Source organism: Urtica dioica, chromosome 10 (genome assembly GCF_054948205.1).
Source record: "Urtica dioica subsp. dioica isolate 48M chromosome 10, U.dioica_male_clone48M_v1_H2, whole genome shotgun sequence".
Lineage (NCBI taxonomy): Eukaryota > Viridiplantae > Streptophyta > Magnoliopsida > Rosales > Urticaceae > Urtica > Urtica dioica.
In genome coordinates this window covers 2,305,101-2,324,290 of record NC_142765.1, presented here as the reverse complement: position 1 = coordinate 2,324,290, position 19,190 = coordinate 2,305,101, and the positions used below count along the sequence as shown (strand labels likewise).

Below are 19,190 nucleotides of genomic sequence, written 5' to 3'. Positions count from 1 at the left end.
GGGACGAAAATAAGTAAAGAGTCAATTTGGCGTGGACATTGGATATATTTAGGAGCCTATTTTTAGTAATGAAAAAGACAAATATGTATCCACACAATATATTTTCTAGTCCGGAGAAATATGATTCCATTCTTGTCGGTCAGCATCGCTTCCAATTTCATATGCTCCGAGGATTGAGCTACTACTTGTTCCAAATAAGTCATGTAGTGCTCTTTACCTGAAATTCAAAAGAGCGATTATGGTCGTATAAAATAAAATATTAAAAGCAATATGTTGACTTTTTCTACAACTTTGGCTCTGGTGAGTTCTTCAGATTGGATCAATGCTCAACCAAAGAACACACACACGGCAATCACACGCAACAATCGATGACATCCCTTGATTGTCGATAATTTAGAGAAAGAAGCAATCAAGCCTTCATCGGGCAAACTCTGAAACCGAGGGCAATCGTAAATCTCAAACCCCTCAAGGTTGGTGAGTTGTTGAAAGGCCTCGCCGTTTAGGGCCGACTGCAGATTGCTACTATCATCGATAGTAATGCTAGCCAGAGTGGTCTGGAGAAACATGCCATCCACAGAAAACAAATCCCCTTCCCAACCAGCGATACGCAAAAGTTTTCTGCAATTCCTTATGTAAAGATTTTCTAGTTTAGAGAGAGAGTTGGGGTGTACATGATAAGCATCCGACGTATTTGGTAAGCTCATCTTCAACTCCGGACATCCTCGTAACTCTAGTAATCTCAGCCTGGGGAAAACTAGTGTGCCATCTCCACCAAATGACCACTCCTTCCACTGTGCCATATCACATATAGATAAGGATTCTAAGGATACGAAAGAGTTGCCACTACTATTTTGGCCGTAAAACTCATCATCCACTGACATCACACTATCACACCCCTCTATATGACGTGTTTTGAGGCATGGAAGCTGTCCGAGCGGAGGCAAAATGCAGCAACTTCTACAATTCACTAGGCAGATCAATTCTATGTTAGAATATGAAATGTATCACACCCAATCTGGAAATTTATATCATGCCTCTGTAATGGTAGAACCGGAGATTTTTCACATTGGTATGAGGTTGAAGTGAATCCAATATTTCTCTCACTATTTGAATTGCTGGCATATTCACCACTCCATATCAAACTCAAAACCGTAATTCCCTTCTTATTTTTTAAATTAGCCTCCAAAGAATCTCCCACATTTTCAATACTCGAAATTTCAAGTTTTCCCTTAAAAGGTTGAACTTGTTTCACTACTATAATTTTATTGCCCGTATCTCCATCGCCATCAACTATTTTTCTCAATGTCACCAAAGACTTCATATTTTGTATGTGACAGTTCATTTCTTTTAGAGGTGTTCCATATATATCCAGATGCCGCAAATTGATAGCATTTCCATGTTATGGAAGCGATCTTCCTCTAAAACTGTTCGATCACCGGAGCAACAGCTTTGATCTGAGAGAAGATGTTGAACGGAGTGTTTCTAGTGGACACCATAGCTCTAGCGCGAGGTGGAGGAAGACAATCTCCAGGATTGGAGCCCGGGGATGACGATTGACGTAGACGGAGTCAGGGTTGAGATTTAGAAATATCGTCGGATAAGGCTCTGAAAAATTGAACCTTGAAGATGAAAAAGAAGAATACCTCGAAGCTCTGAAAAGCTGAGGTAGCAAAATAGGAGGCTATATAGCTCATGATGGTGATGATGAAGATGACCATGACATCAATAGGATTACATTTCGTCCTTCTAGAGAGAGAGAGAGAGTGACTTTTCCATTTTGAAAAGGTGAATCGTGGTTTTATTAGTTATTCAATGAATTTGTTGCTATAAAAATGGACTGAATTCATTAACATTTGAAACATAAATTCAAGATTTTATATATTTAAAAAACGAAATAATAAAGGTCAAAATGGGAATAAAAAATAAATTTATATGACATGTCATCAATTACGGCTATTTTGCTAAAGATTTAGAAATGTTGACTAATTTACAATCCCAACGTTTTAAGTTGGTTGTAATTTTTCTTTTTTAAAATTGTGTTTCCGATTTTGTCGTTTGTAAGACATGTCATTTGTTTCTTTATTAACACATCGGGAAAAATGTCGTTTGTTTCTGATTTTGCATTTTTAATTACAAATAATTGGCTGCATAGCCATCTTAAACATTAGCAATTTGGTTTTAGCCAACCTTTCGTTAATGTCCCGTAAATAGCCATCTTGCTTACGTGGCAGCTTATTAATTGAATTAGTTATACATTTTTGCCCTTACGCTATATTTAATTAGAAAGTTTTTTTTTAAATTCCGAATCAAATATTGAAACCGAATAGGGAAGTTTTCAAATTTGAAATTTGAATTTTCCAGCAGATTTGGAAAGTTATCAGCCCATTAATTGTTATGTATTTGGAAATTTTAGTGTTGACTTTAGGTAATTAGTTTCTATTTTCGTTGCAATTCATTATGGATAAAATCTGTAAATATATTCTTCATTTATTGATATTATTTTTTCTTCCACATATTCATAATTTCCAGAATTTTCGTGCCCAAAATATTTCCAGAATTTTTTCAGTTTATTTACACGAATATACTGTAAATATGCTTCGTATTTACAATGAATATACGGTAAATAAGCTTCGTATTTACAATGAATATACTGTAAATAAGCTTCGTATTTACACGAATATACTGTAAATATGATTTCTATTTACACGAACATACTGTAACTGTAATCCATTCAATAGCTTCAATTCATCCAAACAATTCTTGCAAATCTGGAATTTTTTTTTCATTTGGTATACAAGAAAAACCACTCGGCCAAAACTCAAAATCAAAGACACGGCCAAACACTTTCATGAAGCCACAACCCACATTCAATGTACAATTTCGAGCATCCAATCATATTAATCAGCCATAATCAAGCATCAAAGAACATCAAAACCACGGAATTCCTCTTGAGAACTCAAACCCCCAAATCAATCTTCAATACCCTAATTTTCGAAATCAATTTGGGTAAACAAAACCTCACATTGTTTCTGGTAGAATTGAACTCTTCAGCGCCCTTCCACCTATTCTCCGGTGTCTCTTCGTCGGCGGCGGCGCTCGGTCTCAGCGGGATGGCGCGCGCGAGGAAGAGAAGTTCGGGCTGGTGCTGGTGGCCGCGCGCAGAAGAGAAGAAGGAGAAGAAGACGGTGTTTGTGTGAGAGACAAGATAGCGTGTGAGAGAGAAGATTGCGTGAATCAATGGTATTAATTACGGAGCTTTATGATGTTCCACCGCGGCAGTTATTATCCTAATATATTGATTTATATGAATTTATTTTAAGGAGGTTAAGGGCGGGAACGGTTGAGAGGTTATTTTGGTATTTTGTTCTTTGTAAATAAATGGGGCCGGCTATTAACAAGAATTTAACCAAATGTTGGCCAAAACCAAAACAGTCTAAACTGGGAGGCTATTTAGCTATATAACCCTTTTAATTAAAATGTGTCGTTTGTTATCAAAGTTTATGTCATTTTTTAAATAGAAAGATAAAAGATGTCGTTTCTTTGCTATTTTGTCGTTTGTAATTAAACTTTGTCGTTTGTAATCGAGATTAATGTCGTTTTTTAAATAGAAAAATAAGATACGTCGTTTGGTTCTGATTTTGTCGTTTTTAGTTAAACTGTGTCGTTTTTAATAGAAAAATAAGAGATGTCGTTTTTACTTAATATTAACGTCATTTTTTTATAGAAAAATAATGACTTGCCATTTTAAGACTGTGGTGGACCCTTATTCAGATTTCAGAGAATGTAATTCTTTCGCCGGAGCTTCCACGGGAGACGAAATCGAGGTCTCGGACAAATGGTTGAGATTAGCACATTAGCACTTTTTATTTTTATTTGGTCTTGGTGTTGAATATCGTATTTGATAATGTCACATTGCAATAATGGGTATGGTTTTTTATTTTATTTTATTTTTCGGGTGAGCTCAAGGAAGAGGTATATGTGGAATAACCCTAAAGTCGTAAACTTTTAGCAGAAGGCCCAAGAAGAGGGCTTTTGCAGCGTAGTTTTTTCGCGGGTGCTCTCTTTTTTCGGGGACTGGTTTCGGTTGCGAAATCGATATGAAGGCAAGAGATTGGTAGGAAGATCGAGAGAGAGCGAAAGTGGAGTTTTTCAAAGGGCCTTTGTGGAATGAGAAGACCAAGAGTTTGAAAGCTGGCGAGGAAAAAGCCATACCTTTATGAAGTTGCTAATCTCTCTCTCCATTTTCTTTCTTTGCTATTGTTTTGGAGGATAAAATAAACTTGACAAAGGTTGCTTTGTTTTTTGTAATATATTTCTCTTTCTAATCAGGTACAGCTAATCATGTCAAATGAAATATTTTACTCAATGTCAGCAAAGACTTCATATTTTTTTATTTAGAAGTTCATTTCTTTCGGAGATGTTCGATCAATATCCAGATGCCGCAAATTGATTAGTTTTTCCATATTCTTTGGTAATGTCGTTAGAGTAAGGCACATTGACAACAATAATGTCTGAGATTATAGAATCAGGTAATTCTATAATCTCATAGTAGGATAAGTCCAAGTACCTCCGGTGTATAAAATAATGGATTGAATCAGAGATTGACTTGATTTTTGAATCATGTAAAACCAAGGACTAATCCAGCCTTGTTTTTTTTTTTTTTTTTTTTTTTTAATCAGATATTTACCGCGATTCATAATGTAGTTGTAACTCTTTGCCTATAAACTGTTATCATCGAATAATAGGTTGATCGTTTGCAGAGACTAAACGGCAATAAAAAGTTAAAAACTTGTGAACCATTGTTTTTTACTTGATCACAAAATGAATGTCAAAGAAAGGGACCACCCTTGATAGTCTTGAAATTAAATGACAACCCAGCGACGAAATAAGTAATAATGAAACATATTCTTAAACAAAGAAGAACCTCCTGGTTCTATCAATCCGTACAATATATTTTCGGGTCCTGAGAGGAAGATAAATCTGTGATCATTCCATTGTAGTCGGGTCAGCATCGTCATCATCAATATGGACTTATTTATTATAAAAAAAAAATGATATTATGTGAGATATTGAGCACATCCCAACTAGGTTGGCACCCACTCAACATCTCATCATTGATTATATATTGTAATTATCTCTTTGATCCTGAGTTAGAACCATGATTCCATTGTTCTTCCTCAAGGCTTTCATTTTCTGTGTTTGGCGCTTCAGCTTCTTCCAATTCCATTAGCCCCGAGGATTGAGCTAATTCCATATACAACTCCTTTAATCCAAATGATCGCACGAGTTGGAATCTCGACGGCTTTTTCTTCCATCAGTTCCGTTCCGAGCCATTTTTGGCTCCAGCTAAATGATGTCACTGATAATGACCAAAGATATATATCAGTGAATGGAGTTAAAGAGAGGATAATATACAAGTTTAGTGTGACATTATTATGTATGCTAATTAATTATACAAGCTAGATATACAAACACAAGATTCTCTTTTCTTTCAAAATCAAGATTGAATCAAGATCAAATAGGGTCCACAGAGATAAAACGCACTCACCAGGGAAGCTATGTTTTGCTATGCAGATTGCAGTATCTCTGAATAAGCACCTCGACTTTGGATTCTTCTTCTGATCCAAATTGTCTGAATACGCCATCCACTTTACATGTAATCTGTTAGTCGGTAGAGAATATTAGCTGCACCTATTTTAGGAATTAGCTTTAATTGTATTATTTGTTTTTTATTCTGATTTTATTATGCTGTAATTATAACAGATTTTTATTGCTTTATTTTAGGAAGTAGTTAACCTAATTGTACTCTATAAATATTTCAGATTAATGAGAATAGAACTATTCCGCTCAATACTTTTCTTTTATGGTATCAGAGCAGCAAACACCCTAAACACTTATCTAATCGGTTCAGCCAATTATCATGACTGATCCGAGTATTATTAGTACCGGTTCAACCGGAAATTCCCCTCGGTCTGGTGGACCGAGTTCCTCTACTGGTCATTCCGATCAAAACCATACCAACACCCTCTCCATAACCTCTCACAGGCTGAATGGAGGAAATTTCATGGAGTGGTCTCAATCGGTCAAATTGTATGTCCAAGGTAAAGGAAAATTTGGCTACCTTTCAGGATCTACTGTGCAGCCGAAAAAATCTGATGAAGCCTATGGAACGTGGGAGGCTGAAAACTCCATGATCATGTCGTGGTTGGTGAATTCTATGGAGACGAGTCTAGGAAGATCATACCTCTTCCTACCAACCGCTAGCGAAATCTGGAGTGCAGTAAAAGAGACCTACTCGGATCTCGGCAACGCTGCCCAACTGTTCGAGATAAAGACTCGTCTGAGAAAAGCAAGACAAGGTGAGAAGACTGTCACTCAATACTATACTGATCTAAGGACTCTATGGCAGGAACTAGATCTGTATTGCAGCTATGAGTGGAGCTGCTCCACCGACAGTGCACTCTATCAGAAAATGGTGGAGAAAGACCGAGTCTTCGACTTCTTGGCCGGGCTAAACAAAGATCTCGATGAAGTCAGGGGAAGAATCCTCGGACGAGAGCCACTGCCCAATTCCCGAGAGGCTTTTGCAGAGGTACGAAGAGAAGAAAGCCGTCGCCAGGTTATGCTCGGGCCAAAAGGCAATGAACCTGCAAACCCGGTTGAAACTACGGCCATGACAAGTCGCTTCCAAAAGAGAGGTGAACGTCCCATCTGCGACCACTGCCACAAACCCGGCCATGTGAAAGCCAAGTGCTGGAAACTTCATGGAAAGCCTGAAGACTTCCAGCCATCACATCGATCAGCTCGTGACAAGGCTGCCTCCCACGCCACTCACGTCTTCACCGAGTCAGCAGCTTCCGAACAGCCCTTCTTCACCAAAGAAAACTTAGAACAAATGTTTAACTTGTGGAATTCTCATCAGTCATCATCATCCACAACCCCATCCTCTTCCTTAGCTCAAAAAGGTACCTTTATATCAGCCATGAATGTCAAAATCAGAGATACTAATCCTTGGATCAGACTCTGGGGCAACAGACCATATGGTAGGATCATCTTATGTTTTTAGCTCCTATTTTCCTTGTTCAGGTTCCCTAAAGGTAAAAATTGCTAACGGCTCTTTCTTACCAATTGCTGGAAAGGGTTCTGTCATTGTCTCACCACTCCTTACCCTAAATAATGTGTTACATGTTCCCAATCTTGCATGTAGCCTTTTATCCGTGAGCAAACTTGTCTTCGGTTCTTTCTACCAGTTTACCTTTAATTCCTTTGGTTGCTTTCTTCAGGACCGGCGCTCGGGGAAGATGATTGGCAATGTTAAGGAAAGTGGGGGACTCTTCTACATAGACTCCAACTTGAGTAAACAAATTCAGCAACCTCGGACTTCTAGTTTATTATCATTATCTGATGAAATATTGTTATGGCATTTTCGGTTAGGTCATCCTAGTTTTGGATACTTAAAACATTTATTTCCTGTTTTGTTTAAGAATAAAGATGTGGACTCTTTGCAATGTGAAATCTGCCAACTAGCTAAGCATAAAAGATCTGTTTTTCCTGCTCTAAAGTACATGCCGAGTAAACTTTTTTCTCTAATACATAGTGACTTGTGGGGGCCTTCAAGGGTTACAAATCTCTCAGGATCTAGGTGGTTTATCACTTTCATTGATGACCATACTAGAAATACTTGGATTTATTTATTAAAAGAAAAATCTGATGCTGCTAGTACGTTCAAAATTTTTTACAAAATGATAAAAAATCAGTTTCAAACTCATATCAAAATTCTCAGAACTGATAATGGAAGGGAGTACTTCAATAAAATTATGGGAGATTTTTTAAATGAAAAAAGGCATAATCCACCACAGTTCGTGTGTTGATACACCGCAACAAAATGGTATTGCCGAAAGAAAAAATAGACATCTACTAGAAGTTACCCGAGCTTTTATGTTTTCTATGAATGTTCCAAAAAGATTTTGGGGTGAGGCAATACTTACTGCTTCATATCTAATTAATAGAATGCCAAGCAAAGTATTGAACTATAACACACCGATAAATACTCTTCAAAAATATTTTCCTGAAAACCGATGCTTTACACATGTTCCTCTGAAAGTCTTTGGTTGTGTTGCCTTTATTCATGTTCATGATAAGAATAGGGGAAAATTAGATCCTAGAGCCATTAAGTGCATTTTTTTAGGATATTCACCGACTCAAAAAGGTTTTAAATGTTTTGATCCGAGCTCGGGTAAACTCTTCACAAGTAGTGATGTCACATTTTTTGAATCAAAACCTTTTTTTGCAAAAACTTCTCTTCAGGGGGAGATCACTCATATTGAAGATCGTTTTTGGGAATTAACTGATGTTTTACCAAGGCAAGTAACAAATGAAAACTTAGAACCTGATAATGTTAATGCCACACCGAATATTTCACCAGATAATGACACTCAAACTAGTTCTGCTGAGGACCCAACTTCTGAATTACGTGTTCACTCAAGGGGGAGTCACGAGTCTCCGATACTTGAAACAATGTCTTCATCGGATCCAAGCTCCAGTCAAGGTAACAATTCTCCCACTCTTTCTGATGAAACCTTAGAAGAACCGGCCCATATTGAACAAAGTAACACCTTTGAACCATTACAAACTCAATTTGAGGACCCAATAGCCCTTAGAAAAGGTGTTCGAGAATGCACCAAACATCCCCTTTATCCATTGTCAAACTATGTATCCTACCTGAACCTATCTCCAGCCTTTAGAGCGTTTATCACCCGCATAACCACTGATGAGATCCCGAGTTCTATACAGGAAGCACTAAGTATTCCACGGTGGAAAGAGGCTGTCTTGGAAGAGATGCGAGCACTCAAGAAGAATGACACGTGGGAGGTGATACACCTGCCTGAGGGAAAGCATGTTGTTGGGTGTAAGTGGATATTCACGATCAAATATCAAGCTGATGGTCAGGTAGAGCGTTACAAAGCCAGACTTGTCGCTCGAGGTTTTACACAAACCTACGGGCTGGATTATGAAGAAACATTCGCTCCGGTGGCAAAGCTCAACACGGTACGAGTCTTATTGTCCCTAGCTGTGAACCAAGATTGGCCTCTGTTACAGTTTGATGTAAAAAACGCATTCCTAAATGGAGACTTGGAGGAAGAGGTGTTCATGCAACTTCCACCTGGATTTGACAAACATCCTAGTGGAGATGTGTGCAGACTAAAGAAGGCGTTATATGGTCTCAAGCAATCACCTCGGGCATGGTTCGGAAGATTCTCCAAGGCCATGAAGGAGAAGGACTATCGGCAAGCTCATTCTGATCACACAATGTTCTACAAACATAACAAGGAAGGTAAAATCGCCATCCTAATTGTGTATGTAGATGATATAGTGATGACAGGCAGCGACGAGAGTGAGCTGACTGAGTTAAAAGAATTTCTGGCAAAACAATTCGAGATTAAGGACTTGGGAAATCTCAAGTACTTCTTGGGAATGGAGATAGCTCGATCAGACCGCGGAATTGCCATATCTCAACGAAAGTATGTGTTGGATTTGTTAAAAGAAACCGGTCTACTTGGCTGCAAGCCGTGTTCTACTCCGATTGATCCAAATCACAAGCTCCGAAGAGAAGAAGAAGAAGATGTTCCAGCAAATAAAGGGAGATATCAACGACTTGTTGGAAAACTGATTTACCTGGCTCACACTCGACCTGACATTGCCTATGCTGTGAGCCTGGTTAGTCAATTTATGCATAATCCTTCAGAAAAACATCTCGAGGCAGTTTATAGAATCCTGCACTACCTCAAAGGAAGTCCAGGAAAGGGTCTACTCTTCACTAAAAACCAGAGCAGACAAGTTGAGGTCTTCACGGATGCTGATTGGGGAGGAAACTCAGACGATCGAAGATCTACCTCAGCCTATTGCACGTTCATTTGGGGAAATCTTGTGACATGGAGGACAAAGAAGCAGCATGTGGTCTCTAGAAGCAGTGCTGAATCGGAATTTAGAGCTATGGCTCAAGGATTATGCGAGGTGATGTGGTTGAGAGGCATCCTGGAAGAATTGAAGATCAATTTCGAAGCTCCTATGCAACTGTTTTGTGACAACAAATCAGCAATCAGCATTGCACACAATCCAGTCCAGCATGACCGAACTAAGCACGTGGAGATTGATCGTCATTTCATCAAGGAGAAGTTGGAGAGAGGAGAAATCTGTATACCTTTTGTTCCAACAACGGAACAACTCGCAGATGTACTTACCAAAGGGCTTTATCGTCAAAAGTTTGAAGAACTCGTTAGCAAGTTGGGCATGATAGATATCTTTGCACCAACTTGAGGGGGAGTGTTAGTCGGTAGAGAATATTAGCTGCACCTATTTTAGGAATTAGCTTTAATTGTATTATTTGTTTTTTATTCTGATTTTATTATGCTGTAATTATAACAGATTTTTATTGCTTTATTTTAGGAAGTAGTTAACCTAATTGTACTCTATAAATATTTCAGATTAATGAGAATAGAACTATTCCGCTCAATACTTTTCTTTTATAATCCAAGAGAGCGATTAACTACAAAGAAGATGCTCAAATGTTCATAGACCATGTTAAGAAAGGTCATACCCGAGATGAGGCATTAGGTATGCAGTGGAATCGGCGTAGAAGTTTAAATCTCGACAGCTTTCTTCCATGAACAAGTTTTTGAGACGCTTTTGGGTCCAACTACTTTCATCACCAAAGGTAATAGAGTGAATGGAATTCAAGTTGAGAAAAATATATATTTGCAGTTCACATCACAACATTATTCTCCATCGGCACATATCTGTATTCTCTTGTGTCCACTCCAAAGCTCTCAACCACTTCTGGAATTTGTTGATAAATCTCACAAATCCTCTGCAAAGTGATTACCCATTTGACACAACTCCGAAATGAAGGTCTCTTGGATATACCAAATATAAGACCAACGAGTTAAATTTCAAGTAGTTTACCTTTGGAGAGCGGTTTTGTGAACCAATGAGAGAAATGTGAAGCGGATGAATAAAGAGTGATTGAATAGCCTTCTTTGGAAATCTGATCAGAAACCCGAAAATCCAATTTCTCATTTCCAAAATTATGACATAAGGACAGTAACAAGATCTGTAAGTTGTACAACCCAAAGGTCATTTTTCAATAATTCAAGAGTAAGATCATTAGTTCCAATACCTCAGGTAAGAGTGAATGGAATTAAAGAACGAGAAAATACAAGTTGAATATAACATTATGTACGCTAATTTACTAGATCAGCAAGAATACACAAACACAAGGTTCTCTCTTTTTTCAAGAACAAGATTGAATCGATATAAAACAGGGTCTTCGGAGAAATTAAATTCTTTCCGTAGGCTCTTTACTAAGCTATCATAGCTAAACTAAACATAGAACCCTTACCAGGTCAGCAATGTTCTTCTAGAAAAGGTGGTGTCTGAATTGCTTCCAAAGAAGACAACTAACAGATATTTTGAGGAAAGCTTCAGTTTCTTCCACATGGTCGGATCCAAGGATTGGACTACTGGTTGATAATATGACCTTCAAAAACAATTGATAATAAGTCAATGAAACAATGTGATCCGACAACCAGAACATTAGCTTTGAAAGAAAGAAAGAAAAAAAAAAAAAAAAAAAGTTACCTCCTTTAGTGAATTCATGGGCAAGTCATGATACGAGGCTCTATTTTGATCTTAGAGCCTCCTTTGTACAATGATTTCGTGTACACAATAATATCTTGTCGGGAAATCGGCGGGGAAGTTTGAATCTCGACAGCGCTCTTCAACCAATTCCGTTCCCAGCCACTTTTAGCTCCAACTAAATGATGTTACTGATCATGACCAAAGATATATAAGAGTGTATGGAATTAAGGAGACGAGAAAATGCAAGCTGAATATGAGATTAATTATATGTAAGCTAATCACCTATATCAGCGAGAATATACAAACACTCAAAAGGGCAGCAGCGATGTACTTATGCCAAAGAAAGTACTAAGAGCGATGTATAGCATCAACTCGAGTTAATTATTATAAGGAAAAAAAAGTCCGTCCAAAAAATCTATATGAAACAGAAAATAAATAACATACCATATCCTATTTTATAAGGAAAAAAAAAATTATCATTTTACCTTTTAAGGAAATCTTGATAAAATTTCGAAATCAGGGATGTGGTGTCGGGTCTGCCACGTGGCATGCTCGATCGATCAGAATTAAGACACCACTTTGTAAACAATAATCTCCGCAAAATTACGACAATGATAATCACAATGATCATGTACCTGATAGATGATATGTTCAGAGACCATACGAAATCTTTCGTACCTGATAGATAGAGCTCTCGGTCATCTCATCGACAGTGCTGACAAGGTATAGGACCACCTCCACGTGGCATTCAGAGAAGCTGAGACTTTATTTGCTATCCACCAAGGCAATTGGTGATGATCGACACCGATCAGAATCGTCTTTTTGCAAAAGAAAAGTATGCGGTGATGTTTTCTAAAAAAGATTAAAAAATAAACATTAAAAACCGTTGGGTAACCGACTTAACCGTTAAACATACAAGCTGTTCTAAATAAGCCAATGCACTTTACCTATGAACCAAAAGAGCAAAGACTATGGTATGTAAATGTTCATAGACCATAAAAAAAACGACGGGCATCTCGTCGACAGTGCTGACTGAGTGTCGTCCAAGTGGCGCTCTGTGAATGGCTGAACCTCTGTATGTTAAAGAGAGAATGATCCACAATTATTACTCTGTATGTTCCTACAAATAGCTAGCCAAAATGAAGCACTTCTTTGTAAAACATCTACTCAAGATAAATTATAATTTGTATACAAACAAAAATAGTAAGTTAAGAAGAGACCACAGAAATGAATAAAAATGACAAGGTGAAACATGGACCACAGCACGTTGGTTCCATCATAACAGAATTTCATAACAGCTTTCTTCCATCAACAAGTTTTGGTTCCAACAACCACCTGATCATCACCAAAGATAAAGAGTGATTAACAGAATTAAAGACTGGAAAATATATTTTACATTAAGATCAAATCATTAAATTGTTGAGAAATTTGATTGCTTTTCCCCACCTATGAATAGCATTCCAAGACCGCTCTTGCTCCAGATGATACAATGATATCGCTGCTCTGAATGGCTGGGAATATACAGAATAAACTCCTTGGCAACGAATTACAGCCTAGAATCTGTATGAAGAGCGATTGAATCGGGGATGATTGAAGATGAGCATACCCATTCTCGCGAAACTGTTTGTTCACAAAGAAAAACACATCAGCACTTTCATTACGATATATATATATATATATATATATATATATATATATATATATATTTACTTCCCTACAATGATTTCTAACTAAGAGAAAAAACCACATAAAACCATAAGTTTCTTTTCTTCTGTCCACGCCTAATAGTTCACTATACTCACAATTCGAAAATTTCCTTGTAAAATAAATATCTATGTTCAAGATGGTCTTACTGTTTTCCTAATTTCAACACTTCACTTCATAACCTAAAATACCCTGTAAATTTCTCAGCTTTATATAGAACCTGAACTTCAAAACCAAACTCAATCAATTCAACAAAAACACCTGAGTAAAACCCCAACCCATACTTGATTCCAAGAACGTCAATTGACGAGTCCAATTAAAATAATCACTATATACAGAAAGATACCCAATTTATAAACCCAGTTCTTATGCTCGCAAATCTAACATTTTACCATTCCCATCCTTCAATTCCCAGACCAAGCACGTCAAATGTAATTATAACAGTTCAAAATCAATTGCACAAACCTTATCGCTAATGGTGAGGATCGTCGACATCACGTGCTCGAAGGTTGACCTCAAGAACCATAACACTAAGCAAAGGGACAACGAAGTAGTGTACGAATCATAACCAGCACTAGAGTTTATTAAAAATTGAAATGGTAAGGGAGCGTCAGTAGTAGTAAGAGTAAAATGCACATAATTTATCAGAAAAATTAAAAAAATAATAATAATAAAAGAATAGTTTACCTTTAACGAAATTTGTATATATCGACGTCCGGGATGTGGGCAATCTTATGCCAATCTTGGCCTTTATCTTTCTCACACCGTTGCTCCAACAATGGATGGCATTCCTCGATTCTTAAAACAGAGAGAGAAGCGGGCAAGCCTTGTTCGGGCAAACACTGAAGCTGACGGCAATACAGAATGGTCAACTCCTTAAGGTTTGTGAGTTGTTGAAAGGCCTCGCCGTTTAGGACCAACAGATTCTCACTACTCCAGATCTGAATCTTAGCCAGAGTGGTGGGGAGCAATATTCCATCACCAGGAAACGAATCCCCTTTCCAACCACCGATGGTCAACTCCTTAAGGTTGGTGAGTTGTTGAAAGGCCTCGTCGTTTAGGGCCAATAGATTCTCACTCTGCCAGATCTGAATCTCAGCCAGAGTGGTGGGGAGCAATATTCCATCACCAGGAAACGAATTCCCTTCCCAATCATTGATAATTAATTGTTTCAATGATGGGAGTCTGTGTAGATCACTCTCCAAAAGCTTTTCGCAATCATATATAAGAAGATATTCTAGTTTAGAGAGAGAGTCGGGGTGTACATGACAAGCATCCGACGTGTTTGGTAAGCTCATCTTCAACTCCGGACATACATATAACATTAGTTTCCTCAGCCTGGGGAAAACTAGTGTGCCATCTCCACCAAATGACCACTCCTTCCACTGTGACATATCAGATATCTCCAATGTCTCTAAGGATCTGAAAGAGGTGCCACTAGTACTGCTGCCACCGTACAACTCATCACCCACACTCACCACGCTATCAAACCTCCGAATTCTAAGGTCTTTGAGGCATGGCAATTGTCCCAGCGGAGGCAAACGGAAACAGCTTGTACAATTCACTAGGAAAATATCTACTATGTTGGAAAATGAACCGTGTCCCACCCAATCTGGAAATATCGTGCCTCTGTAATACTCGATTCTGAGACTACTCACATTTGTATGAGGCCGAAGTGATTCCAATATTTCTCTCACTCTCGCCGAACTGTTTGCATCGCCGGCAGATTCTTCACTCCATTTCAAACAAAAATCTGTTATTTCTTTCTTATTCTTCAAATCAGCCTCCAAAGCCTCATTCGCATCACCCACATTCTCAATACTCAAAATCTCAAGTCTTCCCATGAAAGGCTGCACACGTTTCAATTCTTTAATATTAATCCCCATATCTCCACAGCCAACAACTATTTTACTCAATGTCTGCAAAGACTTCATATTTTTTATTTGGAAGTTCATTTCTTCTATAGGTGTGTCATAAACATCCAGATGCCGCAAATTGACAAGCCTTTCCATGTTCTTTGGTAATGTCGTAAGACTATGGCAGTTTGACAGCAACAAGGTCTGCAAGTTGTACAAACTACATATTGTAGCAGGCAACTCCCTAATCACAGAGTTAGATAACTCCAAGTACCTCAAATGTATCAAACTCTTAATTGAATTAGAGATTGAATCACCTATACCAAGCACTCTTAAGTACCTTCGCGATGTCATAAAGGTTTTGTCAGGACAGACTAAATACGACTGTTTATCTGATCCGATAAAGGTGCGCAAATACTTAGCCTTGCGTATAAGCCCAAAATCTTCAGGCTCTGTGCTAAATGAGAGGTGCCGAGTATGACTTTGAAGGCTGTCCAAGTCATTTCTTTTATCAACCCTGAAACAAAATCCACGGGATACGAACATGGCTAAATCGTGAACAAGGTCGTGCATGAGGAAAATTGAGTCATCTTTACTTGACTTCTGAAACAACGACCTTGAAACGAGATCTTCCAAGTACTTCTCTCCAAGTTTCTCCATTTTCATAGCTTTCTTATCACTCTGCAAAAATCCTTCAGCCATCCACAACACGATTATCCTGTCTCTCTTAAACTCATAGTCTTTCGGAAAGATTGAGCAATAAGAGAAACATCGTTTTAGATGTGTAGGCATACGGCGATAACTCAACCATAAAGCGGGGAGGATGTTTTTTTCTTTACTATACAACGTCTCATTCCACACATCACTTTCTAGAATGTCTTCCCAATCCTTTGGATCTCGTTCGAAACGTAATAAACCGCCAAGAGATTTGATAGCTAAAGGAAGGCCTTTGCACTTTTTCACTATCTCTCTGCCAATCGCTTGCAAATCCTGATGTGCATGAGCGTCTTCGTTGTTTTCGAAAGCATGCCGTGAAAATAACAGCCAACAATCTTCAGGCGACAAATCAGTTAACTGATAAGTAGTTGTCTTTCCAATTGCCATAAGCTTGGCTACTGTTGTGCTTCGTGTTGTCACAATGATCTTACTTCCTTCTGCTCCAGATTCGAAAGAGCTCTTCAAAGAGTCCCAGAGAAGATTATTCTCATTCCAAACATCATCAAGAACCATAAGAAATTTCTTCCCTCTTAAGGAATCCCTCAGTTTCCGTTGAATCTCTAACAACTCTCGAATACGACACTCTTCCGAAGTGACCTTTTCCAAGATTATTTTTGTAATCTTATCGATGTCGAAATCATCTGATATCGTCACCCATGCTCTTAGATCAAAATGATCATTGACTTTATCATCATCATAAACGATCTGAGCAAGGGTGGTTTTTCCAATACCACCCATCCCCACAATCGAAATGACTGATAGTTTTTCCTCACTACCATCGCCGGAGAGCAACAAGTCAACAATGACCTCTTTATCATCTTTCCTTCCGTAAACGCTAGATTCTTCAACCAACGGAGTGGGTGGCCTTTGATAGGAACGGATTTCTCCAAGACCGTCTCTCAGACCAAGATTATCCTTTTGGTCTAAAAGACTCTTGAATCTACGAAGGATCTCCGTAGCTTCATTCTTGACCATGCTATCAAATCCAATAGTAGTGAACAAACCACTTGGGATACTCAAACAACAAGGCTGGTGAGGTTTCAGCTCACGCCTCTGAGCTTCGCTGTTCATGGTATCAACCAAGTCATCGGCACGATACACCATGTCTTGGAGGTTATCCTGCCACTCCCTGACATTATTGTCAGTGATAAGCTTTTCCTCTGCATCGTCGACCAGCTTTGTCACTGAACTCACGACGTTCCTCAGATCACCCAAAACATCAACAACGGGCTGATTTCCACGGAACAAGATGGCTGGGATCTCTTTCGGAGCCAACCTTTCAAACAAGACTTGAAGAAAAGAAGAAAGCAACGCTCCTCCAACTAACTCAGCCATGTCTAACTGCCAACAGATCAAGGGTTCTCTATTTTACAATATATATAGAATCAAAAGTAAGACAATAATTATAGAGTAACTAATTTTGTATTCCAAAGTTGCCTTCTTATCAAACTACCAAAACAATAAAATAAAATTTATAGAACTATATACAATATTTACAAATAAAAAAAATAAACAAAAGACTCACATGGAGATGAGGTTGTTTTTCGGAAGATGATTTCTAGAATTCTCAGCAACGGAATTGTGAGCAAAGAGCAATGGAATTGTGAGCAAAGAATGGCAGTGGAGAAGGTCAACAAAGGCTATGCAGAATATTAGAGCAATGGAATGAGATGTTGATTTTTCCTTTCACGCGGAAACAATAATGCATGGGCTGTCGGCTGTCCATGTCATGTAGCTGGTAAAAAGAAATATAATTTCAGTGGTAGAGAATAAAAATTGAGGTATGAAAGATTAGGTTCCAATTATCTTCATTCACATTAAATTAAATGCGTCATTTTGAGCAAACAAATAAAGCATATTAAATGCGTCAAGGCATACACATGAGAAGGTTTGATTATCAAACATTGTAGGAAAGCAATGGAGATGAGATACAAATTATTTTCGTTGTTGCTTTATTAATTTAAAATGCACGAAGGCTAGATGTATACACAAGGATTAAAAATACTGGAGAGTCAAACTGTTGAGTCAATGGGAGAACGTGGATTCTTAAAGAGAATAGAGAGAAAAAAAAAATATCTGAATATGGATCTTTTTCCTTTCTGCACACAAGAAATCCGGTTTAGAGGCGTTTCAGACCATTTTCCGATCACAATCAGCACGTGTCCGGTTAGCTGGGGTCCGTGTCCTTTCAGATTAGATAACTCGTGGCTGGCTGTCAAGGATTTCAGGAAGCTAGTGAGTGATTGGTGGGGTCAAGGTGATCCTACTGGATGGGAAGGATTCAACTTCATGCAGAAATTAAAAGGGCTCAAGGAAAAGATTAAAGTCTGGGCTGAGATGGAAAGAAATAAAGTTGCAGGGCTGAAAGTTTGTCTTCAACGAGATATTCAGTTTTTGGATAAAGAAGAAGAAGTGTCGACGTGGTCTCTCGAGAAACGTAATGAAAGAGCTGTTTTGAGAGCTAGGCTCGCTGAGATTTTAGAGGCTGAAGAGAGAGCTCTAAGATTGAAAGGGAAAGTCTCGTGGGCTAAAGATGGAGACGGAAATACAAAATTGTTTCACTCTCTCATGTCAGCAAGGAAAGCCAAAAACGCCATTCGGAGGATTGAAAAAGAGGATGGCTCCCTTATCGAAGAAGAGGGTTTGATCGTCGAGGAAATCAACGGGTTTTACGCACGTTTGTTCTCGGCCGGGTCGGTTTGCACGACAGAGTGGGAAGAAGTGTGCTGGCAGCCAATCTCGCCGGAGATCGCCTCGGTTTTGTCTAGACCTTTTGATTTAGCGGAAATTAAAGCGGGAGTCTTTGGGTGTGCTAGGGATAAATCGCCGGGGCCCGACGGATTCACTGTGGCTTTTTATCAAGATTTTTGGGAGATCATTAAAGACGACCTCCTGAGGGTTTTCACCGAGTTTTGGAACAGCGGTGTGATTAACAGTTCTACAAACGAAACACATCTGTGTTTGATTCCAAAGAAGTTGAACTCTAGCAAAGTGAGGGATTTTCGGCCTATTAGTCTCGTCACCAGTCTCTACAAGATTATCGCGAAGGTTTTGACAGAAAGAATTAAGCTGGTTATGGAAGATACAATCAGCGAGTGCCAAGGCGCTTTCGTGAAAGGGCGTCAAATTACGGACTTGATTCTTATAGCAAACGAAACCGTGGAGGAGTACAGACGCGCGGGGAGGAAAGGCGGGGTTCTTAAGTTGGATTTTGAGAAGGCTTACGATAAAGTGGATTGAAATTTCCTTGACTTCGTTCTGAGCAAAAAAGGCTTC

General features: G+C 38.6%; 2 protein-coding genes and 1 pseudogene across 4 annotated transcripts in view; 1 reads left to right on the top strand and 2 right to left on the bottom strand.

Moving 5' to 3' along the window:
- Positions 1-17,518, bottom strand: part of LOC149383009 (putative disease resistance RPP13-like protein 1) — a 67,082-nt pseudogene extending 49,564 nt beyond the window's left edge. Inside the window, exon 1 of the transcript XR_016301552.1 lies at positions 17,440-17,518. The product of XR_016301552.1 is annotated as a putative disease resistance RPP13-like protein 1 (transcript). The remainder of the gene's footprint in view (positions 1-17,439) is intronic.
- On the bottom strand, positions 4,782-17,547 carry LOC149383008 (putative disease resistance RPP13-like protein 1). Of its 2 annotated transcripts, none has more exons than XM_089628141.1 (13): positions 17,440-17,547; positions 14,029-17,255; positions 13,807-13,871; positions 13,084-13,257; positions 12,585-12,972; positions 12,316-12,489; positions 12,123-12,214; positions 11,638-11,825; positions 11,399-11,536; positions 10,963-11,044; positions 10,598-10,867; positions 5,549-5,648; positions 4,782-5,359 (listed from the first exon to the last, which is right to left on the bottom strand). In XM_089628141.1, exon 2 carries the CDS (start codon positions 17,247-17,249, stop codon positions 14,031-14,033), a length of 3,219 nt encoding a protein of 1,072 aa, XP_089484267.1. In that variant the 5' UTR covers positions 17,250-17,255; positions 17,440-17,547; the 3' UTR covers positions 4,782-5,359; positions 5,549-5,648; positions 10,598-10,867; positions 10,963-11,044; positions 11,399-11,536; positions 11,638-11,825; positions 12,123-12,214; positions 12,316-12,489; positions 12,585-12,972; positions 13,084-13,257; positions 13,807-13,871; positions 14,029-14,030. The 2 variants fall into 2 exon arrangements, with proteins under 2 accessions (XP_089484267.1, XP_089484268.1); XM_089628142.1 differs by having other exon boundaries at positions 14,029-17,277; positions 17,440-17,475.
- LOC149383010 (uncharacterized) lies at positions 5,668-7,565 on the top strand. Its single transcript, XM_089628144.1, has 2 exons — positions 5,668-6,965; positions 7,284-7,565. The coding sequence occupies exons 1-2, from the start codon at positions 5,921-5,923 to the stop codon at positions 7,316-7,318; spliced, it is 1,080 nt and encodes a 359-aa protein (XP_089484270.1). The 5' UTR covers positions 5,668-5,920; the 3' UTR covers positions 7,319-7,565.
- Positions 17,548-19,190: the final 1,643 nt, after the last annotated feature.

What these genes read in the sequence shown, in the direction of transcription:
- LOC149383010 (XM_089628144.1), top strand. Translation starts at nt 5,921, where the DNA reads ATGACTGATCCGAGTATTATTAGTACCGGTTCAACCGGAAATTCCCCT. An exon ending in CTCTTCCTTAGCTCAAAAAG is followed by an intron (nt 6,966 to 7,283) that starts GTACCTTTATAT and finishes TGCTTTCTTCAG; the next exon opens with GACCGGCGCTCGGGGAAGAT.
- LOC149383008 (XM_089628141.1), bottom strand. Translation starts at nt 17,249, where the DNA reads ATGGCTGAGTTAGTTGGAGGAGCGTTGCTTTCTTCTTTTCTTCAAGTC.